Here is a 23592-nt window from a genome sequence, read left to right on the forward strand (position 1 = left end):
ATATATATATATTTTTTAAATTATAATAAATTATCTATTTTATTTAGTTCAAAGATGACTTTCTTTATACACGGACATACACACAAAATGGAGAATAAATCAAATTAATAATGAATTAAAGTATCAAGTAAATATACAGGAATATGTCGTTTTTCCAGAATTTTTATTGTAATATAAGGAATTATATATAATATATATGTATATTTTTATTTTATTCCAAACTATATTTCATTTAGACTTTCAAAACTATTTGTTGATTATACATAACGAGTTACCTCGACTTTAAAGTGCACATTTCTTAATATAGTTCAATAAAAAATAATTAAACGTGATGGTCATGATTTCTTTTCAAAAATCTATTGAACATGAGCTAATCATTAAGTAAAAGCAAGAAATAATATAAATAACAGCGCCGTTTTCTGGTCTGTTGGCTCCAGCATCATTTTGACTAATGATGAAATCTCCTTCCAACCCACCCGAGCAAAGTCAACGAAGCCTTATTTCCTCTCCAGCCAGCGTGTCCGGTTTCCTTCCGGAGTGCATCTGACTCAAAATGTATTTGTATACCACTTTTCGGGCAACAGAACGGCAACTCAAAGTGCCGTATACAATATTCAATAAATAAATAGAATCCCCTCTTTTCCCCTAATGACGCCCCCAAATATTTGTCTAACCCGAAATATTGTAATTGTATTTTAAAAATCAATCATACTACAGCAGGTATAACTATTTTGATTCAAATAGGCAAGAAAGCGAATTATTTTTATTATTTGTTTGGAGAGCCACACTTTATATTTTCAGACAAAACCCCCTCTCTAGACAAAAGCTAATTCTTCAGCACATTTTAATTCACTGTGTTGCATTCGAGGATTTCACATTTTTAGGTGTTTACAGTTTGTTCTGTGGGTTTTCATCATAAAGTATCTAAACAGCAAACATAATGTTCAATGGGCTTCATTGTAAAGGATTCCTTGGAAACGTCCAGTCAAAATGGGGTTGGTTTAACTCTATGATTGTAAACTGTACCCTATATATTTAAAATAAAAATAAAAAATTGAACAAAGCTACCTCAGCTTCGCATACACCAGTGGTTCTCAAATATATGGTGACACGGGCGCGTTTGATTTCAGAGAACATATGTTTTTTCAACTTTTCCAGAATGAAGTGGAGTGGTTCCTCCACTCCACTAGGGAGCAGTATTGTTCTCAGTGGCAGAGTGTTTTCCTAACATTGGGCCTCCACATTATGCATTAAGCATTGAGTATAAAGTGTATGCACTAAGTTTTGCAGGCCCTAAGTGACTCCATGAAAAGAATATTTAACGTGGAGCGAGGCAAAGAGAGACTGGGTAAAGAGACAATTGAGAAGCACTGGCATACACTAGGATTGGAAGATCACAGTGAAATAATTTCAGCCCTTATTTTTGTTTTATTTCGAGCCAGATGTATGTAAGGCAAGTAATTCCAGCACAAAAAATGACTACTACATTCCTATTTTTCCCATGTAATTTTTTTCAGAAACTCCCATAATCTCCATCCCCCCCTTTTTTATATAATTAATTCTCTGTGTTAATAAATTGTGTGTCCCATTTCAAACAGCCTAGTTCTACAACTCCATTTTCAGGGACTAGTAATTCATATCAGAACTCCAAGAACTCAAAGTAATAATGTAATTAACATTTTTTATGAGTGTAGGAATTTCTAGCATCCTTCAGAGAAAAAAGGGTTTATGTTGGAGCACAAGCAACAGCTGGAGACAAATTTGTGAACTGATTAAAGTAAAGAATAAGAATTTCAATTCCAACGATTTTTAAAATTAAAGCTAGAATAAAAATCCCTACATGTACTCATGAAAAGAGCCACATCTGGCTCGTGAGCCATGCGTTCCCGACCTTTGCGCTACAAGCTAAACTATCAATCAAAAGCGAAGAATAAAAATAATCACACAAAAACAGTCATTCTGATGAACCCTTTTTTAATGGATTTTTTCAAATTTGACAACACTGCACAACGCAGGGGAAACACGTGCACGTTCTCTCCCCCGTGTTGTGTTCACTTCCTGTTAGCATGCAGCCGCTGACACGTCACAACACTGACTTTTTTTTAAATCATTTTCATTTATTTTTTTTAGGTGTGTGTACATTTTCTATGTCGTCGCTTCACCTGAGAGACGTGACCGTCGGCCATGTTCGGCATCCCTGGTCTTAGCCCGGAGCGCAAGCAACAGCTGCTAACAATGCTAAAGCTAAAAAACCCTACAAAATAAGAAAACGAATTCCGGTTCGTTGGTGTAAGGCGTGCCGATATCGTCGGTGGCAGAACCTTTTTCACTGAGCGCACAAGATTTGACTTTCGAAGCAGTTTACCAACTCAAAAGTTATACATTCCGCACCTTGAAAAAAGCTGAATAAAAGCTACAGCGAAACCTCGGTACTCCAATGACTCTGTATATGAACAACTTGTGTTCGGGCAAAAACAGAAAAATGGAGTCATTTTTGGTTTTGAATTTGAACGAAAAATCGGAACCAAACATAACTGAGGGAGGTGAGCGGCCATTTTGGCTACGCTAGCTCCATTGGGTAGCATTTTGCGAGAGATCATCAGTCCGAGAATACATGTTGAGAATTGATTGTGATTTAGTGCGTTTTATTGCCTTTTTTGCCCATAATAATAATAATAATAATAATAATAAAGGGTCTTAAGAAAGTTAGTGATAAGGTGAAAGTAAAGTGTGCACTACAATTAGGTTGAAGAAGGTAAATATTGAATATTGATGAGTGGCCATCTTGGCTACACTCTCCCGGTCAGCTAGCATCATTTCGAGAGGGATTTTTAAGTCCAACAACACGTGTTGAGAATTAATTGTGATTTATTGTCAATAATAGAGTCCCAAGAAATATAAAGGGGAAGGGGAAGTGAAATTCTAAGTTATTAGAACGTAAGATCGGAACTCAAACACAGATATATGAGATGTTTTGGCTACGCTAGCCCGTTTGGCTAGCTAGCATCAGTCTGATAAAATGCGTTGAGAATCATATTGTGATTAGTCCCTTTTATCCCATATTTTTGCCGATAATAAAGGGAACCAATTAAGTAGGCTAGCTACTCCACAAAGGTCCAGTATATTCTTAATTTTGTTTACATTTTCATCTTTATTATGTTTAATCTTTTTTATCCACACATTTTGATATTTGTTGTTGTTTAGGTACACATTTTGTTAATGTTTTGGGTATTTATGGTTGTTTAAGCACACATTTTGTTCCTATTCTGTGTATTTTGTATTACCAAGGAACAAATTAAAATAAATACCATTACTTCCTATAGGAAAACATGTTTCAATACTTGAACACCGAGCCTGAGTGGATTACGTTTGAGTACCGAGGTATCACTGTAAAAAAAAAAAAAATAATTTTTGTGAACCATTGTTGTGATGACATCAATGGCCGATCAAAACGTCACTGATCACAAACTATTTCACTTTCAAAGTCGACAAAGAAGAACAAACACAGCTGATTCAAGAACGTCCTGGGAATGGTCAGCATATTGAAAGAAATATCCGGTAGTCATTTTTTTTTAAAAAGTACTTTGTCGGGCGTAAAATCACGTAACTACGAAGCAGCTCCAAAAACACCTTCAAACGCATGCAATTGAAAGCGGATATCACGTATTGTATACACGCACGCACACGTGCATGCATCCGTGCACAAATGTATGAGAGGCCGTTTGAGAAGTCGATAATACTTGCTTTCACAGATAACGTCATACTCTCGCACAAGCACCATACTCCTATACAGACGGCCAAACCCATGCAAAAACAATAATATACTCTCTTGTACTCCTATACACATACTACTACACCATCATACACACAATACTATACTCTCACACGCTATTATTCTCTGTCTTACACACTACTATACTCTCACACACACTATTATACTTGCTCACACCTACTACTATACTCTCATACACACTATACTACACTCGTTCACACCTACTACTACACCATCATATACACAATGCTATACTCTCACACACACTATTATACTTGCTCACACCTACTACTATACTCTCATACACACTATACTACACTCGTTCACACCTACTACTACACCATCATATACACGATGCTATACTCTCACACACACTATTATACTCCGTCTTACACACTATTATACTTGCTCACACCGGCTACTATACTCTCACAAACACATTACTATACTCCCACACATGTACTACTATACTCTCACACACTATTATTCTCTGTCTTACACACTACTATACTCTCATACACACATTACTATACTCTCACACACTATTATTCTGTCTTACACACTACTATACTCTCACACACACTACTATACTTGCTCACACCTACTACTATACTCTTATAAACACATTACTATACTCTCACACACTATTATTCTCTGTCTTACACACTACTATACTCTCACACACACTATTATACTTGCTCACACCTACTACTATACTCTCATACACACAATACTACACTCGTTCACACAAACTACTTCACCATTACACACACAATACTACACTCTCACACACACTATTATACTCTGTCTTACACATTACTATACTCTCACACACACTATTATACTCTGTCTTACACACTACTATACTCTCATACACACAATACTACACTCGTTCACACATACTACTTCACCATTATACACACAATACTATACTCTCACACATGTACTACTATACTCTCACACACATTATTATACTCTGTCTTACACATTGCTATACTCTCACACACACTATTATACTCTGTCTTACACACTACTATACTCTCATACACACAATACTATGCTTTCACACACATACTGTACCCCCACAAAAACACTACTATAAAGTCTATTATACTCTCTCACATACACAACTATTCTTTATGACTACAAGTTTTTTTACACAGTGTAATGATCACTGTACCTCTCAGCATTTTTTACTTTGAGTACTTTTGGTAACCATGGCGATGTACCCTGATCTGTGTGTATATGTTGTAGAGTTCGACGTCAAACTGGAGTTAGTATAGTATTATGTGTGAGAGGATAGAAATATACGTGAAAGATTACAGTAATATGTGTGTGACAGCATAATAGTGTGTGTATGAGAGTATAGTCATTTGTGTGAGAGAGTACAGTAGGTCACGAAAGTAAGTACACCCCTCAGATTTCAGCAGAGATTTTCATTATAATGTTTAACATAACAACACTGAAGAAACCTAGCTTTGACACAATGAAAATACGTATGTGTAAAGTTTATATAGCAGTGTACATTTATTTTTCCCCTTAGAAACTTTCAAAATATAGCCATCAATAACTTAAATCCCTGGCAACAATACTGAGTACGTCCCAAAGACACTACAGCGCTAATTCTCCAAACAAAGCACTGCTTGTCGTTTTCTCACCAAAATACCATCTGACTTGTTACTCTTATTAGGTCTTAGGTGTAAATTTGAAGTAGTCTGTCATACTGGTCACTGGAACTCCCAAAATGGCACACCATGGCAAGGAACTCTCTGGGGACCTTAAAAATGAATTGTGGAACTACATAAGGCTGCCCAATGCTACAAGATGGTTGCCAACACCCTGAAATTGAGCTGCAGCACAGTGGCCAAGATCCTCCAGCGTTTTACAAAATCAGGATGCACTCACAACAGGGCTTGTGTTGCATGTTCAAAGAAGCTGAGTGAACGTGCACAGCATCACATCCAAATGCTATATAAGAAAGATAGGGGCAAGAGGGCAGTCAGGGATTGAAGAGGTTGGGGGTCAAACTGGAAGTACTCAGACCATACACTTCAGGACCTTTCACTTTAGGGTGTACTCACTTTTGTGGCAAATAGGTTTAGTTTTTGAGTTTTTTGAGTGTTCAAATAAATTTGTGATATAAGCTTTACACAAACTAATTTTTATCGTGTCAAAGCGATGTTTCTTCGGAGTCATTCTATTAAACACGATAATGTTTGTACATAGGTATGACTGTCTATATGAGAGTATGATGTTTACGTGAGAGCGTGTACTTCAAACATGGCCTCTCATACAAATGCACTATCATGTGCACACTTAACCCAACTTGTGTACACAAAAGTAGAAAACAGAAAACACAAAGAAGCTAATCGATGGTTAAAGCTCTGGAATCGGACAGATAAGCTTAAAAAACGTCACATCGGCGTCGAATACTTGTATTTTTTGAATTATTACTATGTCATAAACAAGACTCCGCCCATATGTGGTGAAAGGGCGGTGCCTGAAGGAGTGGGCGGAGTCTAAGTGCAGGCGTTTTATGGAAGCTCGAGACGTCAAAGACGAGAGAAGGAAGCGTCTGGATGGAACAAATCGGGTTATGTCGTAGCGCCTCCTGCTGGTTACCAAAACACGACTCACACCAGTACCAGCCCATTGCTTTCCCATTACAATCGATAAATATACGTTTCACTTTGCTATGCTAAGCTAAGCCTCTAGCCACGGGGGCGGGGTTAAGAAGGGTTGCTGTCAATCATCAGTCACATCATTGATCATATCATACACACCGTAGACAATGAGGGGGCGTGGCAAAAACACAAAAGAAGGCGGTCTGATTGGTCAGGGACAGATGAACAATCACGTTGTTTGGCCCCGCCTTTGGCCCCTCCTCCTGCATGTCGACGGGACCGGGCCTGCTGTTAATCTATTGGTCGTCGGGACGACGGTAACCTTGTCGAAGGACCGCCCACACAGGAAGTTAGCTAAACAAAAACAAAGAGGAAAAAATAACTCAGGAGAGATAAGCGAATGCTTTACTTTGACGCCCCCAGGATACAGCGACCCCACCTTGTAACATTTTCAACTATGGGTTTGTGTCATATCATGAAAATACACATATGCCATTGACATTATTCCCTCCCACTATGACTTTTTTCTCGTTTAGTTCAAAATCCTGTGTTTTTGCGAGTCGGCAACCTTATACTGTATTTTTGTACTATATTTATTCGCTATGTGTCCAAGGCTTGCAGTGGTGCTAAAGGGAGAAGCAAAAACGTGACAACCATGAAAACGAAACTTGCGATGCTCAAGAAATACCATTAAACTAATCGCTACCCTCGCAGCGTTGCATGGCCAGAATATTTCAAATGCTTTCAATTTGAATCCGCCGTCTCCTCTCTCTCTCTACATCCTCCTGCTACTCCACTAGACCAGCTCAAGTGACATCTCACTAAAGGTGAATAGAATCAGGTTTTTTTTTTAATATATACTTATAATTCATTTTATTCAACCCTATAAATGTACATTACACATAAATTGTACTTACTCTATACCATTTTTTGTTTCAATGTTTTTAATCTGGGGTGCAAGAACGGATTAGCTATTTGATGTCCATTCCCCTCTATACGGCAATTTCACCGTGGGATCACGACACCAGAGGAGGACTACAGTATTCAAATGAGTGCTTGTTTTTTTTTTTTTAAGTGACTAAATGCTTTGATCATTTTAGCTAGTTGAACGCTAGCTGAAAGCTAACAGCTAGCGTGTTAAATATAAACTATGTTCGTGGAACATAAACGGAACAGAGATTACTTTAGCGTAGTTGTCAATGTACTGGACCACTAGTGGTAAAGATAACTTACGAAATGGCAGTGGATTTTATCTCATGATCCCATTATTTTTAGTCATGGTACTAGATAAAGACGTTTTCCATATGCTCTATGCTTTTATTTTGTAGTTCTGGAACTCAATTTACAGTAGGCCTTCAAAAATGATCTAACATGAGGGTCAATTAATTTTTTCTCCTAGGGTCGGATGGGTTTGGGGTTTTGGGGGGTGGTTATCAAATGAAATTAAGAATTCAAAACTGCATTTTGTATTGCCTTGGGTTGTTTGTATCGATGTGATTTTGAAACCGGTTTGATGATCTGAAACCTTTGCGAGTGATAAATATGCAGGTAGTTCGAAACCCGCCCAGAAGTTCTCGGGGTGAGTTTTGCCTCCCGTACTTGCTGAGAGTGGAGGGCGAGCCGGAGCGGTGGAAATGGACGATCTGCCATTTTCCGTCTCGGCGGTGCCAGACCCGGGTTTCCTCCGACTGGACGGTACGCGGCGTCCCGTTGGCGTCGATGTACTGCGTGACGCGGATGTAGGCGATGCAGGCCGCCTCCTCGCCCACCAGGTGAATGTGTGGGTTCAGGATGGTGGTGTGGACCGGTTTGCTGTTCTTGGACCACACTGCACAAGCAAAAACCCCTTTGGAGATCAGAGGGGGCTACCCGAACATCAGGAGACCGATCCCTTCGGGACACGTTCGCTCTCTCTCAGTCCTTCACTCTTTCTCTGCCTTTCACTCTCTCTTTTCCTTTCTCTTTTGCTCTCTCTCATTCTCTCTTCCTTTTTCTGTCGCTCTTTTTGTCTCATGCTCGCCCTCTCTTTCCCTGTCACTCTCTTCCTCTCACTTGCTATCTCTTTCTCTTGCTAGCTTTTCCTCTCTATCACGTTCTCTCTCTCTTTTTCCCTCTCTTTTTCTTACTCGCTCTCTCTCTTTCCCTCTTCCATCTCTCTTTTTTCACCCACTCTTGCGCTTTACCTTCCTTTTCCCCTCTTTTTTCTCTCTCACTATTGCTGTTTTTCTCTACCTTTCCTTCTCTCTCCCTCTCTCTCTCTCTCTCTCTCACTGTTTGTCACTCTCTCTAATTTCTCCCCTCCTCTTTATTTATTTCCCTCTATCTTTTTATTTCTCTCAATTTCTCTCCTTTTCACTCTTTGTCTTTCTCCCTTTCACTCTTTGTCTTTCTCCCTTTCACTCTTTGTCTTTCTCTCTCTCTCTCTCTCTCCCTTTCACTCTCTGTCTCCCTTTCACTCTCTGTCTCTCTCTCTCCCTTTCACTCTTTGTCTCTCTCTCTCCCTTTCACTCTTTCTCTCTCTCTCTCTCTCTCTCTCTCCCTTTCACTCTTTGTCGCTCTCTCTCTCTCCCTTTCACTCTTTGTCTCTCTCTCTCTCTCTCTCTCTCTGTCTTCTCTCTATTCGTCTCTCCAGCTCATACCTGTCAACCTGTACGCTTTCGCCGTACAAAGTACGTTTTTTATGCATTTTAAGACGAGTACGACGTACAAGGAAATCTGTACGGAAAAACGCAAATTTGTCAATCGCATGCATCTGCCGCCTGGGGATTTCCCATCATGCATCATTCCGGAAAAAAAAAACATGGTGTACGATTATTTTGTAAGGGAAAACAAGACAGTTTGTACTGGCATGAAGCCATGAAGGTTGACAGGTATGCTAACTTTCCCCCGCTCTCAAGCTTTCTCCCTCTTTTTTTTCTCTCTGTCATACTCCCTCCATCTCTCCATCTCTGTCTTTCTTTCTCCCTCTCATCCTCTCTCTTTTTCATTTTCTCCCTGTCCCTCTCTACCCCTCTCTTACTGTTTCTCTCCCACCCACTCTCTTGAAGGCACACGTGACTGGTCCATATAAGTGCCGTCATTTCTGCGGTAATTATAAACAATTGGGCATTTAGGTGAGGTTAAATTAGGTTCCCTGTATAATGAAACAATAAAGGCTACTGTAATATAGCATCATCATAACATTTCAAAATGAATTGATTTGAGTCGTAATGTTTCATTATTATTGGTCATAACGTATATCAATAAAAGCATCTGAAGAACCGTTTGGAAGCCGGTTCCCTAAAAAGAGCCAAAACTCCCATCCATATAGTACACGAATCGAGAGAAAACCGACAGGAACTGGAAACCCACTCACAGTTTTCAAAATAAAAGCGATGGAAGTCCAAGCCTTCCACCAGGTTCCCCAACGCCTCGGGTTCGAAGGCCGTCACGGCTGGGTCGCACATCTTGCTGAGGGGAAAGACTGGAATGTGAGTCGCTAGCAAACGCTAGCAAACTGTAGCAAACGATCCCACGACGAGCTACTTACGTGTAGCTCTCGAAATCGCCGTTACTGATGGCTTCGATCAGCATTTCCGTCACTTTGATGATGTCCTGCTTCCTCACTTGCGTGAAGACACCTGGTTTGAGTTTGCACGTTCGCGCGCTAGGTGTGTGTGTGTGTGCACGTACCTCTTGTGTCTTCGTCCTCGATGGTGGTGTTCGTACTCTCTGACGATTCCTGCGGTAATCAGAAGTGTGTGTCAATTTCCATTAGGGGTCACCGAGATTTGTGAAGCTGAGAGCTACTTTTTTGTTGCTGATTAGCGCATAAGACTACAAATCTGACATAAAATAAAAATTTATGTTATTACAATGTTACTACTAAGTTACTACAGCTCAGTAGCCTAGATGGTAAGGCGCCCGCTTTGAGACTGGGAGGTCGATGGTTCGCGCCCCGGCCGAGTCATTCCTAAGACTTAAAAAGTGGTCGGCGGCGCCCTCTGTTGGCTGCGGCTGCATCGGCTCGCTACAAGGGGTCAGGTGCAATCGACATTTCGTTCTGTGTACATTGTTACACAGAATGACAATACAAGGAAATTATTATTATTATTATTATTATTATTACTATGTTACTACGATGCTATCACAAAGTAATGGTGATTAAAAGTAGAGGTTAGTTTTTCCATGTGACAATGATTTTAATACACATTTATATCATTTTTAATTTGCATTTGAGTACAATTTTGTGTGTGTGTAGCAAGTATCGATACTGGTCAGATATCTTGTTTCAAGGTATAAATACTTTTGACGGTATTTCGAACGAGAACTAGAAATGGTCAAATACAATACATTTTCAGCTCAATAACGCTACCTGACTTTAAAGTGTACGATACCTGGTACCGCTACCATTATTACTGTCATCCCTCCTTTATCACAGTGAATGCAGACCAGAAACCCCCGCATTATGAGAAAATCAGCAATGTAGCCACGCCTATTTCTAACATTTGGTCTGCCAGCAATAGTTGACTGGGGATAATGGATCTAGGCTATTCATTTTAGGTAGAAAAGAACAGGGTGAAGAAAGCTGCCATGCATGACACAAATTGGATTCCTCAGCCATTGCTTTCAGCTTGAGTCTAAAGGGGGATAATGGATCACGGTAAAAGCAACGCATTTCATTCTAGGCGGACCAAAATTGCATGCCTCAGAGGCCCGAACCTGAAAAAAATGTGCTCTGCTGATACCTTTTCTCAAAAAGAGTAGATTGGGGATAATGGATTGGGTGCGTTCGAGTGCAGTTCACTTATTTAAATGAATATTTTTCAACCCTTAATGCACCGAAGTAGCAAAGATTACAATATATGATTTTTTTCCCGCTCTGCTAAAAAATGTTTTGGGATAATTGGGGAATAGAATTCTTTCATCTGAAGGCTCCTCTCTATTAGCATCTTCAAAATCCATTGATGTCTTCTCTCCTTATGTTCAGTGTGTAACTATAGATTCACCTTAACACTATGTCAATACAATGTTATACTGTATCATTAATGGTAGTGGTAATAAATTAGTAGGGTTTAAAGTCCCAGTCAACCCCTAAAACATCAGCCTTGCATAAATTATAGGCTCATTTTTCCAAAAATTTATTACAAACGTTTGCTGGATTGCTCACCTTGACCCCGTCCGTTTTCTTGTTTCCGCTCTTCCCTCCTGCGGGCGGTACGACCACAAAGACGCACAAGAGGAACAAAAGCGTCACCGACAGGGCAAAAAGCGCCAATGCTTGGACCAAGGGCCACATAACTGAAGCCTGAACTACTCCAGAGCTCTGTAGGACTCTCTATCTACTCTTTCTGGATGTATTCATCCACCAAGTCAAGCGTTATACTCTACTTATCACTCTATTTCCTTCACCACTATCTCGAGCCATATGCCAATGGTCCTAGCTATGACTCCGCTTATACTAGCTCTGTACTATCAAGACCTCCACGGTAGTTCTATCACAATTTCTAGATGACTCAGTCCACCATAAACCTATAACTGTTTAAAACTAGGAGCCTTGGTAGTACTGTATCTTAGTACCACAAGTTCTACTCTTCTGGTCTATCTAAACCAGTGTTTCTCAACTTTTTTGTCACTAAAAAAACTCCAGACACGTTGCCCGTCAAAAAGGTTTAAAAATTAATTCTGGGCACCAGTTTTTTTCTAAAAGCTCCAATGATAATGGTCCCTAAATGGATGGTACAACGTTTTCCCATCATTTGTGTCTCACAAGGTAAAGTAGGTTCTCCATTTCGGGTTTTATGTTGCTGTAATTTTGTATTCGACCATATTTTAGACTGCTTTTGATATATTTTCTTTTTGTTTCTCAAAAACAAACAAACAAAAAGAATGCTTCAAATGAGCAAAAGGTATCTCCCAAAATTATCTGCTCTATCTCTTTGTGGAATTAAAAAAATAATAATTCAAATTGGCAGATTAACGAGCTAGATTTTTAATTTATTTTATCATTTTTCAAGTGCAATCATATGCGATGTCATCAAACAAAAAAAGGTATTGAATATACTGTGCCACCGCATAAGCAGATAATTGGTATATTTAAGAAAACAGTTCTCTGGTGCCTACTACTGATAATGGATGAATGTTAGTTACTTGACTGATCATTGAAAAAGGCAACAATGCAAAGTTAAAATTGGGCAAATTCCTGCGGCATAATAGACAAGATCTCAAGGCGCACTGGTTGAAAAACTCTGATTTCAACTCACAACTACTATAGACATCTACTCTACTCTACTTAAAACCTTTTGTACTTCCAACATTACTCAAAGAGCGACTGCCCTGTACTTACAACTCCATCACTATGCATTATAAGCATTATGGAGTCCATGTCCAAATCTAGACCTCAAAACAATCCAGGCAATCAACCGTCCCAGGAGATAAAAACTATCTTAATCAAAACGGACGCAAAAAAAAGAAAACAAATCCAGTAGCGTGCGTCCAGGACCACAAGATCCAAGCGAATGTTCATATGTGGGCTTGGAGTGCAGCAGGAGTGGAGTATGAAGCCACTTTTAGCAAACACTTGACACCAAACATTCCTCCAACGTGACACAAGATACACAACAGACACCACGAATGATATATACTTTAGGTTTTGCATCACAAAGAAAACCGGGACCAGGCCTGGGGTTGGGATGGATCTAGGACAAATGACAATGGGTCCAGTCCTTCAACCATTTCTGAGACTGAGTCTTGAACTACTACTAGAGCTAGAAAAAATTGAGACAAAGATAAACACTAGTACCAGAACCAAACTTTGATTAAGTCTGGCTCAAGTATCAGGACTAAGTCTATGTTCTGACTTTGGGACAAGGTTTAGCACTAAAGCCAAATAACGTAGACCTAGAGGCCTAGAACTGCAAAACTGTCTTGATTGCCTATGGGATTTGGACTAGGGCTATAACCAAAATATGAATTTAGACAAAGGTCAGACCTAGGATCATGACTATATGTAAGTTTAGTACCATGTCTCAAGCCAGGTCTAGCCTCAGGACTAGGACGAGTAGCCTATAGGAGCAGGCTTTAACTGTTACATTATTATTGGTTGCAGAGGAAACAAGGCAAAACTGGAACCAGGTCAAGTCTAGAACAGGCTCAGCCTAAAATTAGGGAATTAGGGCCATTTTGAGACAATGTCTTTCTTATTGCTGAACTGAGGTCTATGGCTAGACCACAGATCAAGATTTATTCAATGATCTGGGAAGATTTATTCTAAGATTAGGACTGAAGTTTGAACAGAGGACAATAAAGACTGTGTCTTAGATCTTGGTTAGTTTGCAGGCCTGGAGATGGATCACAACGAGACCCTGGTCTAAATTTGGGCAGGACTCAAAATTTTGGTTGAGGACTAGGACCAAATCTTGAAACAGAACTAGCTTTATGAGCAGGACCAGGAATTCGTGATGTTGTTTGAAGCGGGAAGTATCTACAACAACAGCAGCTATAAATAGACGACAAGATGATTGACATGCGATCACAGCTGCTCATACACACACATGCATGTGTACACGCACGCAAACACCCACACGGTGTAAATGTGATAATTGCGTGCTAAGCAGAAGCTAGTCCGCTGTTAGCATGTGAGTCAAAGTTCACGACGGAAGCTCAGCACCAGTTGACCCACCTGAGAAATTGCGGGTGGCCAACATGGTCGTCAAGATGGCGCCCTGCGAAGAATCAGAAGAAGGAGGTCGAAATATTTCCAAAGTTCTGTTTCCACAAGCGTTACTATGGAAACAGCTATTGCACATATTTTTCCGGGATTCTAATCATTAACCCGGTGTTCTACGTCCTACCCTGTGGAGATGTCCTACCACAGGCCGATCCCACAACAATTTTGTTTTCTAATTAAATAAAACCAGCAATACTGAGACTCGGAATTTTTGCAAACAATGCATTTACTGATTGGAATCAGCTGTGCTCGCTCAGTTGGCGCCAACCGCCGCGGGTTCTGATTGGCTCACTGTCACTATTTGAACCTAGTCCTGTCTGTCCCCTGTTGTCAGTCCGTCTGCGAACCTCTGTGTATACAAGGCAAGCCTTTTTCGACCCAGACTCACGCCTGTCCCGTTTTTGCTCCCGTTTGTCTCCGGCTACGACCTGTTTTGATCCTGACCACGTCTGCTCTAAAGTCCCGGCTTACGACCCATTTTTGATCCCGACTACGTCTACTCTCCCGTCCTGGCTTACGACTCGTTTCCAACCCCGACCACACTTTGCTCTCCCAGTCCTGGCTCCCGACCAGTTTTTCCATTCCTGATACTGCCATCGCTCGCCACGGAAGACCCACTTCCATGTTCGGGTCACAATACAAGGGCGAGAGCGACTTGCTTCCCGCGTCCAGCGAATACCGGATCTTCCTCTTTCTTTCAATAAAACTTGTGCTAAACATTACGCAATTGGGTCCACCTTTTATGCTGGTCCTGGAACTGATGCTATAAAAGGAGGGTTGGCATTCATACATTTCTTTCCCAGGGCCATCAACACCCTAAACGAGCGCACCAAACTGACAACATATCTTGCGACTTAAGTTTGGGTTTTTTTCACTTTTTGTTGCTACTAATTTTTATTGCACTATTGTTACGATGTACTACTCTCTATAATTATAACTTAGGCCAGGCTCTAAGCACTATGTTCTAAAAAATGTTTCTGTCTTTTACATACCTGTCAAGCTCCAGGGCTCCATGCCCTTGCAAAATGTCGTATTTTCCCTTACAAAATACAAAATAATATTACACCATATTTTTTTTGCCAAACGTGTTTATTTATGTAGTTTAACATGTTATATTGTACATGTGTTTCGTTATATCATATATATTGTTAATTAGCATTTTGTTGTGAGATACTGAGTTGCTTGACATGAATGAGGTTTATTATAAAAAAGTTCAAACATTAAGTAGCTTGGATCCACTATAGAAGGAAAAAATTCATGCAAATAGAATTAAGTAGAATAATACATTTCCTTGTTCAAATTATTAATTCATTTTCTGCATTAAATTATTGTTGGTAATATACTGATTAAAGGGATAACCACAAACCTGTCTTTCTTCATTTTCTCCTATTATACTAACTTGTTTTCTTAACTTCTTTATACAACATAATAATTCGTAATATAATGCATCAAAGCAAGTGAGCCGTTTGAGAGCCGGCTCTCTTAAATGAGTTGAGCCGAAAAAGCCGGTTCTCTAAAAAGAGACGGACTTCCTTTCACTACATAACTACCACATGAAATCCGAGGCGGCAGATGCATGCACACAGTAGCATCAAACCGCTCGCTTCGTTTGCAATGAATGAAACCGATGCCGAGATAGCGGCGAACTGGTTCGACTTGATTGATTTGCCGTTTGGTGATTTTCAGAGTATACCGGATGGTACCCATAATTGACAACTTTGCGTATTTCCGTACAGATTTTCTTGTACGTCGTACACGTCTTAAAATGCATAATAAACATACTTTGTACGGCAAAAACGTACAGGTTGACAGGTATGCTTTTATCTTGATAGTGTTTTATCCTCTTTTTTTCTCTTTAAAGGCTTTAGTACACCCTGGAGTGCCATCTCCAATCTAATTGCATACAATGTTTCACAACATTGATCGTAATGAGTCAACTAGGTTCAATTCAATACACATATACTGTGTGATTACCGTAGTCAACAAACTGCCACAGAAAAATTGGCCAGGCGTAAATGCTACGTCAGAAAACAATGTTTTGAAGTACTGAGAGAGTCAAATAAGAGTAAATAAAAACGAATATCACAGGCACTCGCCACTTTCAACTGAATGTATGATCTCTTTAAAAAGCACGTGATAGGTAGGATGAAAACTGGACATTTCCCGGATGCGTGCGCATGCGCACTGGGCATTGGTAGGACGTCTCGATGGGTAGGAGGGAATTTCAGAACACTCTTACCTTGAGCTTGCGCCGGGCGTTAAACTTCTTCAGACATTCCACTGTCTCCTGTCTATGCATACAGGATGCCACTGTGGAGCGATGCTGCGGAAAAACACAACCCCATTAACACACGCTCAAACCGACAACCGGTCATGAAAAAGAACAACGATCCGTCGCTCACAGAGATCCATGGATGCTTGAGAGCCTCAGCAGCAGAGATGCGTTTGGATGGATTGATGGTCAACATCTTGTTGATGAGATCTTTGGCCTCGGGAGTCACGGTGTCCCACTCGGGGGACGGGAACTGAGAAGACAAGGGTGCTAAGCGTCACAGCAACAGACGGACAGACAACAACTGAGTGATCTCGTACATCGTACGCTCCCGCTTTGATTTGCTGATAAAGACGATGCTGGTCTTCATCCCAGAAGGGAGGATAACCCACTAGGAGGATGTACAGGATCACACCTGTGGGCAAAAACATACATCTGAGGAGGATATACGGCAGGAGACATCATAGGATGGAAGGAAATTGAATACATCTCAGTCCATTGACAAAGACACTACACTCACGATAAACATCAAAAACATCAATAATGCTAAGTAGATAGCTAACAAATTGATACAAAAAGATCAGATTTAAGGACATAAATAAGTGACAAGGTGTCTAAGAATGTATACCACAAAAAGTATGCTACATATAGGGACTCAAAACACAATAATTCTTGTCATTTCCTGGACTCTAGTACAAACAAAAAAGGGACACACGAGAAGACGTAAAAAGACAACAGAGGACGCATCTGAGGACACACCTCAGGAAACATTTAATGACGCAGAAGTGCAACTGAGGAGACATCTAAGGACACATATGGCCCCTGAGAAGTCAATACACACCTGAAGACACAAAAGACACACCCCAGCAGACAATACACACCTGAGGACACAAAAGACACACCCCAGCAGACAGGACACACCTGAAGAGAGGAAACAAGGAGACAAGTGGAGGAAGGAAGGCGATGAACAGAGAGAACGTACAAGACACGAATAGTTTGGGACAGAGGTTGGGATCATATGGCTCATGAGTCAGGTATGGCGCTTTTCATGAGAACATCTCGCTCTGAGGTAAAAAAAAAGTGCCAATTATCTCTGTATTGTTCTGATTTCAGTATATGTAAAGCCGTGGCAACAAAAGATGGGTTCGGTCCAGAATATATAGTCCCAACTTCAGTTTATAGTGAATGGATTCCTGTATATGGAAGCTCAATAAACAATGCATCTTCACTGTTGAGACACTTTATGATGAAAACCCACAGAACAAAGTATAAACACCAGAAAACGCTTGCCTAGCACCCTGAGCAATTTGATTGAGTGAGCTGATCTCTGTACACATATCACACTCTCCGCTCTCACTCATCCTGCGTCCTCTTTGCTAGGTATGGCTATTTTCATGAGTATTCTGGCTTAGAAATAAAATTAATCATTTTAACACATTTAGGCCGGAGTGCAACATTGTATTTCTACCAGTAATCACAAAAACGATGGTTAAAATGAGCCTCAATGATCTTAAGTCATTGAAGGAAGGAGAGGCATTTTAAGAGGGACACACAGTGTCGCAAAAAACTTTTTGCCCCCTTCCTAATTTTTGTGTTTTTTGCTCATTTATCCCTTACAAAGGTTTCAGATCAACAAACCAATTTTAATAACACCAATAGACAACCTGAGGATATACAAAATTCAGTTTTGAAAGGCACCAGAAAAAAAAACCTTTCCGGCCCTATGTGAAACATCAGAATTTATTATTCCGTCAACCACAGCAAGTTGTCCTGGTCCTGAGGCAGCAAAGCAAGCCCAGACCATCACACTGCCACCACCATGCTTTACAGTTGGCATGTTCTATTTGGCAAATGCTGTTCCATTTTTACACCAGATGTGACGGGCTACACACCTTCCAAAAGGTTTTGACGCATCAGTCCACAGAATGTTTCTCAAAAAGTCTTGAGGATAATCTAGATACTTTTTGGAAAATGTGAGATAGCTCTTTGGGTTCTTTGGTGATAGCAGTGGTTTTTGCCTGGAAACTCTCAAATGGTTGCCATTTTTGGCCTGTGCCTTTCTTACAGTGGAGTCACTGAACGCTGAGCTTAACTGAGGCCAGTGAGACCTGCAGCTCTTTAGATGGGAAGTCGTCACACCCTTGGAGTAATTTGACTCAGTTGACCACTCATGAGAAGGGTTGCCACTGTTCCCAGTTTTCTCCATTTGTAGATAATGGCTCTGACAGTTGGTTGCTGGAGCCCTATAGCCTGGGAAATGGCTATATGACATTTTCTGGACTGATGGATTACGATCACTGTTTTTTGAATTTCTCTGGAATTTCTTAAGATTGTGGCATGCCAATGGTGTCATTGAGATTTTATAGCCTACTTCACTTTGTCAAACAAATTCCGTTTAAGTGATTTCTTGTTTCAAGACCAGTGGTGGCAATCCATTTTGGGTGTGGCCTGTGGAATTAAACTCAGCTTTCCGAAAACTTTGGTCAGTCATGGTTACTTTGTGATTCAACAAAGGGAGGGAATTACTTTTCACCTAGATAGGCCTGGATTTATTTGTGCCTTAATAAATGGAATAAACATCAGAACTGCATTTTGAATTCCTTGGGTTGACCCTGTGTGAATGAATGGATGATGAGATAAAGTGAAGAGTAAAGGAGAGGAACAGAGGAAGGGAATGAAGAAGACAGGAAGAAAGAGTGGTGGACTGCGAGGGACAAGGTGGAGACGGTTGCAATCTGACCACAGGCCCACAGGTCCACGGCCTTCCCGTAAGGATCTTTCCGTAGAACTTCAGGAGAAAGGTATCCGGGTGTCCCAGCAAAGCCTGAGAAGACAAGCACACCCGCACATAAGCACAAAGCCTTAGCAACGTGGTTGCCGGGTGGTTGTCATGGCGATACAGATGAAGTGAGTCGAGTGTTCCCTACACCGACGAGCGCAATGAGGATGATGAAAATCCCGACAATCGATGAAGATAAAGACGAGGTCGTCTCACCAAACCAGGCCTGCTGCTCCCCTTCCACCTCGATGGCGAGACCGAAGTCGGCCAGTTTGACCGCCGCCCCCTTGGACTTGGAGGCCAACAGCAGGTTCTCCGGCTGCAATGACAGCAACACTTCTCACTTGAACTTCCGTATCTCAAACGAGAAGCTCGCATATCAGATTGTTCCTTGTTATCTCGACCCACACGGCTGGGATATCATCCATTGCTCTTTTTGCTCCTTTTGTACACTTTTGCTTTTCAACAGACGGATTAAAGAAAGAGGAGACACTATCAAAACAATTTGGATAAATCCGAGGAGATAGAAGAGCTACCACAATCAAAATTTCTGAAGATACAGTGGCTTCCAAAACCATTTGGCCTCCTAGAACTGTGTCCCCTTTTGACACATTTCAGACTTCAAACAAATATATAAAACTGTAATTTCTTGTGAAGCATCAACAATAAGTGGGACGCAATCATGAAATGGAACACACTTTATTGGATATTTTAAACTTTTTTAACAAATAAAAAACGAAAAAGTGGATGTGCAAAATGATTCAGCTCCTTTACTTTCAGTGCAGCAAACTCTGTCCAGAAGTTCAGTGAGGATCTCTGAATGATTCAATGTTGATCTAAATGACTAACGATGATAAAAAGAATCCACCTGTGTGTAATCAAGTCTCTGTATAAATGCACCTGCACTGTGATAGTTTCAGAGATCTGTTTAAAGTGCAGAGAGCATCATGAAGATCGAGGACCACACCAGGCAGGTCTGTGATACTGTTATGGAGAAGTTTAAAGCTGGATTTGGATACAAAAAGATTTCCCAAGCTTTAAACAACCCAAAGAGCACCGTGCAAGGAATAATATTGAAATGGAAGGAGAATCAGACCACTGCAAATCTACCAAAATCGGGCCGTCCTCCTAAACTTTCAGCTCATACAAGGGGAAAACTGATCAGAGATGCAGCCAAGAGGCCCATGATCACTCTGGCAGAGGTCTACAGCTGAGGTAGGAGAACAATTAGTCGTATGCCGCACAAATCTGGCCTTTATGGAAGAGGTGCAAGAAGGAAGCCATTTCTTAATTTCAAATACAGGTCCATACTGGAAGAAAACCTTATGTAGTCCGCAAAAGACCTAAGACTGGGACGGAGATTTGTCTTCCAACAAGACAATGATCCAAAACATAAAGCAAAAGCTACAATGGAATGGTTCATCAAAAACATATCAAGATGTTAGAATGGCCAAGTTAAAGTCCAGACCTCAATCCAATTGAGAATCTGTGGAAAGAACTGAAAACTGCTGTACACAAGCGCTTTCCATCCAACCTCACTGAGCTTGAGCTTTTTTGCAAGGAGGAATGGGCAAAAATATCAGTTTCTCGATGTGGAAAACTGATAGAGACATATCCCCCGAGCGACTCGCAGCTGTAATCGCAGCAAAATGTGGCGCTACAAAGTATTAACTCAATGGGCTGAATCATTTTGCACACCCACGTTTTTGCTTTTTATTTGTTAAAAAAGTTGAAAATATCCAATAAAGTGTGTTCCACTTCATGATTGTGTCCCACTTATTGTTGATGCTTCAATGCAAACAATAACACTCAAACAAGCCTTTTTTCCCACAGACTCACAATTTGATGAACAACTAACTCCAGAAGATAAACTATCAATTATTCATCTAAATGCCAGAAGTCTCCATGTGGATTTTGATCATACAAAGGATCACCTGGAGTTTCCAAACAAAATTTATCATTATTGGAATTTCAGGAACATGAATAAATGGGGATAAAAGACTGAAAGTTCCATCTTGAGGGCTACAAAATGGTAAGTGTGAACAAAAATACAAAAACAGGTGATGGAGTTGCAATTTTCATAAAGAAGGATATTCCCAAACAATTTTTTTTTAATTAGGCAAAGAAAATTGGACTCAAACTTGACCTATTTGGCCTGGTTGCTGTAGAGCGGTGACGTCAATCCCATTAACACAACATGGGAGGCACCTCCGAAACAGATAGTGAACAGCAATTACATACAGCTCTTTTTTGCTTGGAGAGATCGGAACTTTTTACTCGGCTCCCGTATCTCAAACGAGAAGGACGCTTTTCATACAGCTCCATGTTATTTCAACCGTTAACTTTGTAAAGTTTGACACTTTCACGCTAAATTTGTTTGTAATGATATTCAGCGGAAAATTATTTCATAAAAATGTAATATATACAAAAACTGTGTCAAGGCGCCCTCTGCCAGACCAAAATGGTACTACCAATCCTACAACTTCACAAGTTCCAATTCACTTATTTACATTGATTTAACGTGCTTGATGGTTCATAAATAGCGCGACAACACGAATCAATGAGGTAGTTGCCAATGCTTTTGAACATTTTTTTTCAATTGGTTGTTGCAGCCCTATATATATATATATATATATATATATATATATATATTTAATTGCATTACCTTTAAGTCACGGTGGACAACGCCCATTTGGTGGCAGTGAAGCACCGCCTCCAAGATTTGCTGGATGCAGTGGCTGTCGATGAAATAATGATAAAAAATTAGAATGACAAAAACATTCATGCAAGCAAATGAAAGCTCACCTGGCGTCCGCTTCGCTATAATACTCTCGCGCGACAATGTCTTCAAACAACTCTCCGCCCGTCACCCTGACACAGGAAATAAGAAATTGACATTTCCAACACTCCTGAACACACCGAAAATGATGTCATAGAACAGGGGTCACCAATGTGGTGCCTGCAGGAACTTAAGAACTTTAGTAGACACTCAAAATAAGGAGATAAGACATCGATGTTTTTTGAATTTACAAGGAGAAATAGGGTGAGGACCCATCAGATACATATTATTTTCCCTTTTTATGCAATGGAGCATAATGGGAAACAGTTCAGCTGTAACAACGTTGTACAACGTGGTACCATGACTAAAACTACTATGATGAGGTCAAATCTATTGCCTTTTTTATGTCATGTACATCCCAAATAGATGAATGATTACAAAGTGAATGAGAACTTATAATAATAATAATTATTATTATTATTGTAACCAGTTGAGGGTGTCCCCTGCCCACTACCGGAAGATAGCTGGGATGGGCCCAAGCGCCCCGCGACCCTACTGAGCATAACCGGCACAGAAAATTGATGGATTATTATTGTTATTATTATTATAATTAATGTTATAAGGGGCCTGGCCTTCGGAAATTAGTCAGAGGTTGAACAATTTCATGGTACAGAAACGAGGTTAGGGTCCTCTCCTGTTGTCCTTGCAAGTTCAAAATCTATTGATGTCTTCTCTCCTTGTTTTGATTGTCTACTAAACCAGTGTTTCTCAACTGGTGGGTTGGGACCCAAAAGTAGATCGCAGGTCGTTGCCTTATCAAAATAATGCCAAGAAGAAGAAAAAAAGGTCAAATACACTCCTTACAGTAGATGGCGATAATGCCCAGCTCGATCTCTTCTTCTTCAGTCAATTGGCACCGTCTCAATTGTGTTTGAGAGGGACCACGTCTCATTTTATTGTGAGTTTGTTAGTTTTATCTACTTTTTATTCCCATACTTATGCGTATAAAAAAAGTTTGGTTATGGAAAAAAAGGAAACACAACCATCGAGTGGAAAAAGGCAATTATTACAAAATTGTTGTCCGAGTGCCATTGAAGCGCTGCTAGAAGGTACCGTAAATGGTTTAAAAAATGTTATATTTTTAGCTTTTGAAGGATTTTATACATTTGACTATAAAGGATTTTATACGATTGACTCATAATGCAAAAGATATTTACTGACTGGGCTGTAGTTCAATGTCAGGGCAAGCTGTTCGAAATGCATAATATTTTGTCTAGTTCCGTTGATAACAGGATGCGTGTGTGTGCTGACACATAATGTTCAAGACATCAAGGCGCTGTGTAGTGAGAACGATGGGCGCAAACAATTCCTTGGCACGCCCATGGGAGGAGCCGAGACGCCATCTTGCGGGGAGACGTGGGCCAAGAAGAAAAAGCTAAAGGACTTCAGAAAAAGGCTTCCCAGAGACTCCAACGTCGCTTCTTCGGCCGTCTCCGATGGAGTTCACTTAGTTCTTTTGTTAGGGAAATAAATCTGCCCCCGTGTGAAAATGTCGGCTTTCCTGTTCATTTTCCCTCAAGGAACGAGCGCGCACAAATTGTTGCGTGAATGTAGGTTGTGTTTGGTTAATGTAGTCAGATAACTAATTTGAACTATTA

At 40.4% G+C, this 23592-nt stretch overlaps 1 protein-coding gene across 2 annotated transcripts in view; it reads right to left on the bottom strand.

Annotated features, from left to right (window-relative positions):
* Positions 1-1957: 1957 nt before the first annotated feature.
* The window catches only part of camk2a (calcium/calmodulin-dependent protein kinase II alpha), a 29393-nt gene continuing 7758 nt past the window's right edge, over positions 1958-23592 (bottom strand). Inside the window, exons 5-19 of one of the 2 annotated variants that reach the window (XR_015847415.1) lie at positions 21961-22026; positions 21821-21893; positions 19372-19474; positions 19117-19200; positions 16697-16791; positions 16507-16629; positions 16344-16427; positions 14057-14099; positions 11546-11583; positions 10069-10117; positions 9926-10001; positions 9752-9846; positions 7996-8224; positions 4058-6750; positions 1958-3949 (exon numbers count right to left, since the gene is read on the bottom strand). Coding sequence is in view for 1 of the 2 variants with exons in the window: in XM_088321628.1 (XP_088177754.1) it covers positions 6747-6750; positions 7996-8224; positions 9752-9846; positions 9926-10001; positions 10069-10117; positions 11546-11583; positions 14057-14099; positions 16344-16427; positions 16507-16629; positions 16697-16791; positions 19117-19200; positions 19372-19474; positions 21821-21893; positions 21961-22026 (1162 nt within the window). In the remaining variant the exon portion in view is untranslated. Of the gene's footprint in view, positions 6751-7995; positions 8225-9751; positions 9847-9925; positions 10002-10068; positions 10118-11545; positions 11584-14056; positions 14100-16343; positions 16428-16506; positions 16630-16696; positions 16792-19116; positions 19201-19371; positions 19475-21820; positions 21894-21960; positions 22027-23592 lie in introns of both variants that reach the window. The other variant, XM_088321628.1, reaches the window with a different exon arrangement.

The sequence above is a fragment of the Urocampus carinirostris genome, chromosome 17 (genome assembly GCF_059441175.1).
Source record: "Urocampus carinirostris isolate Australia breed hairy pipefish chromosome 17, RoL_Ucar_1.0, whole genome shotgun sequence".
NCBI lineage: Eukaryota > Metazoa > Chordata > Actinopteri > Syngnathiformes > Syngnathidae > Urocampus > Urocampus carinirostris.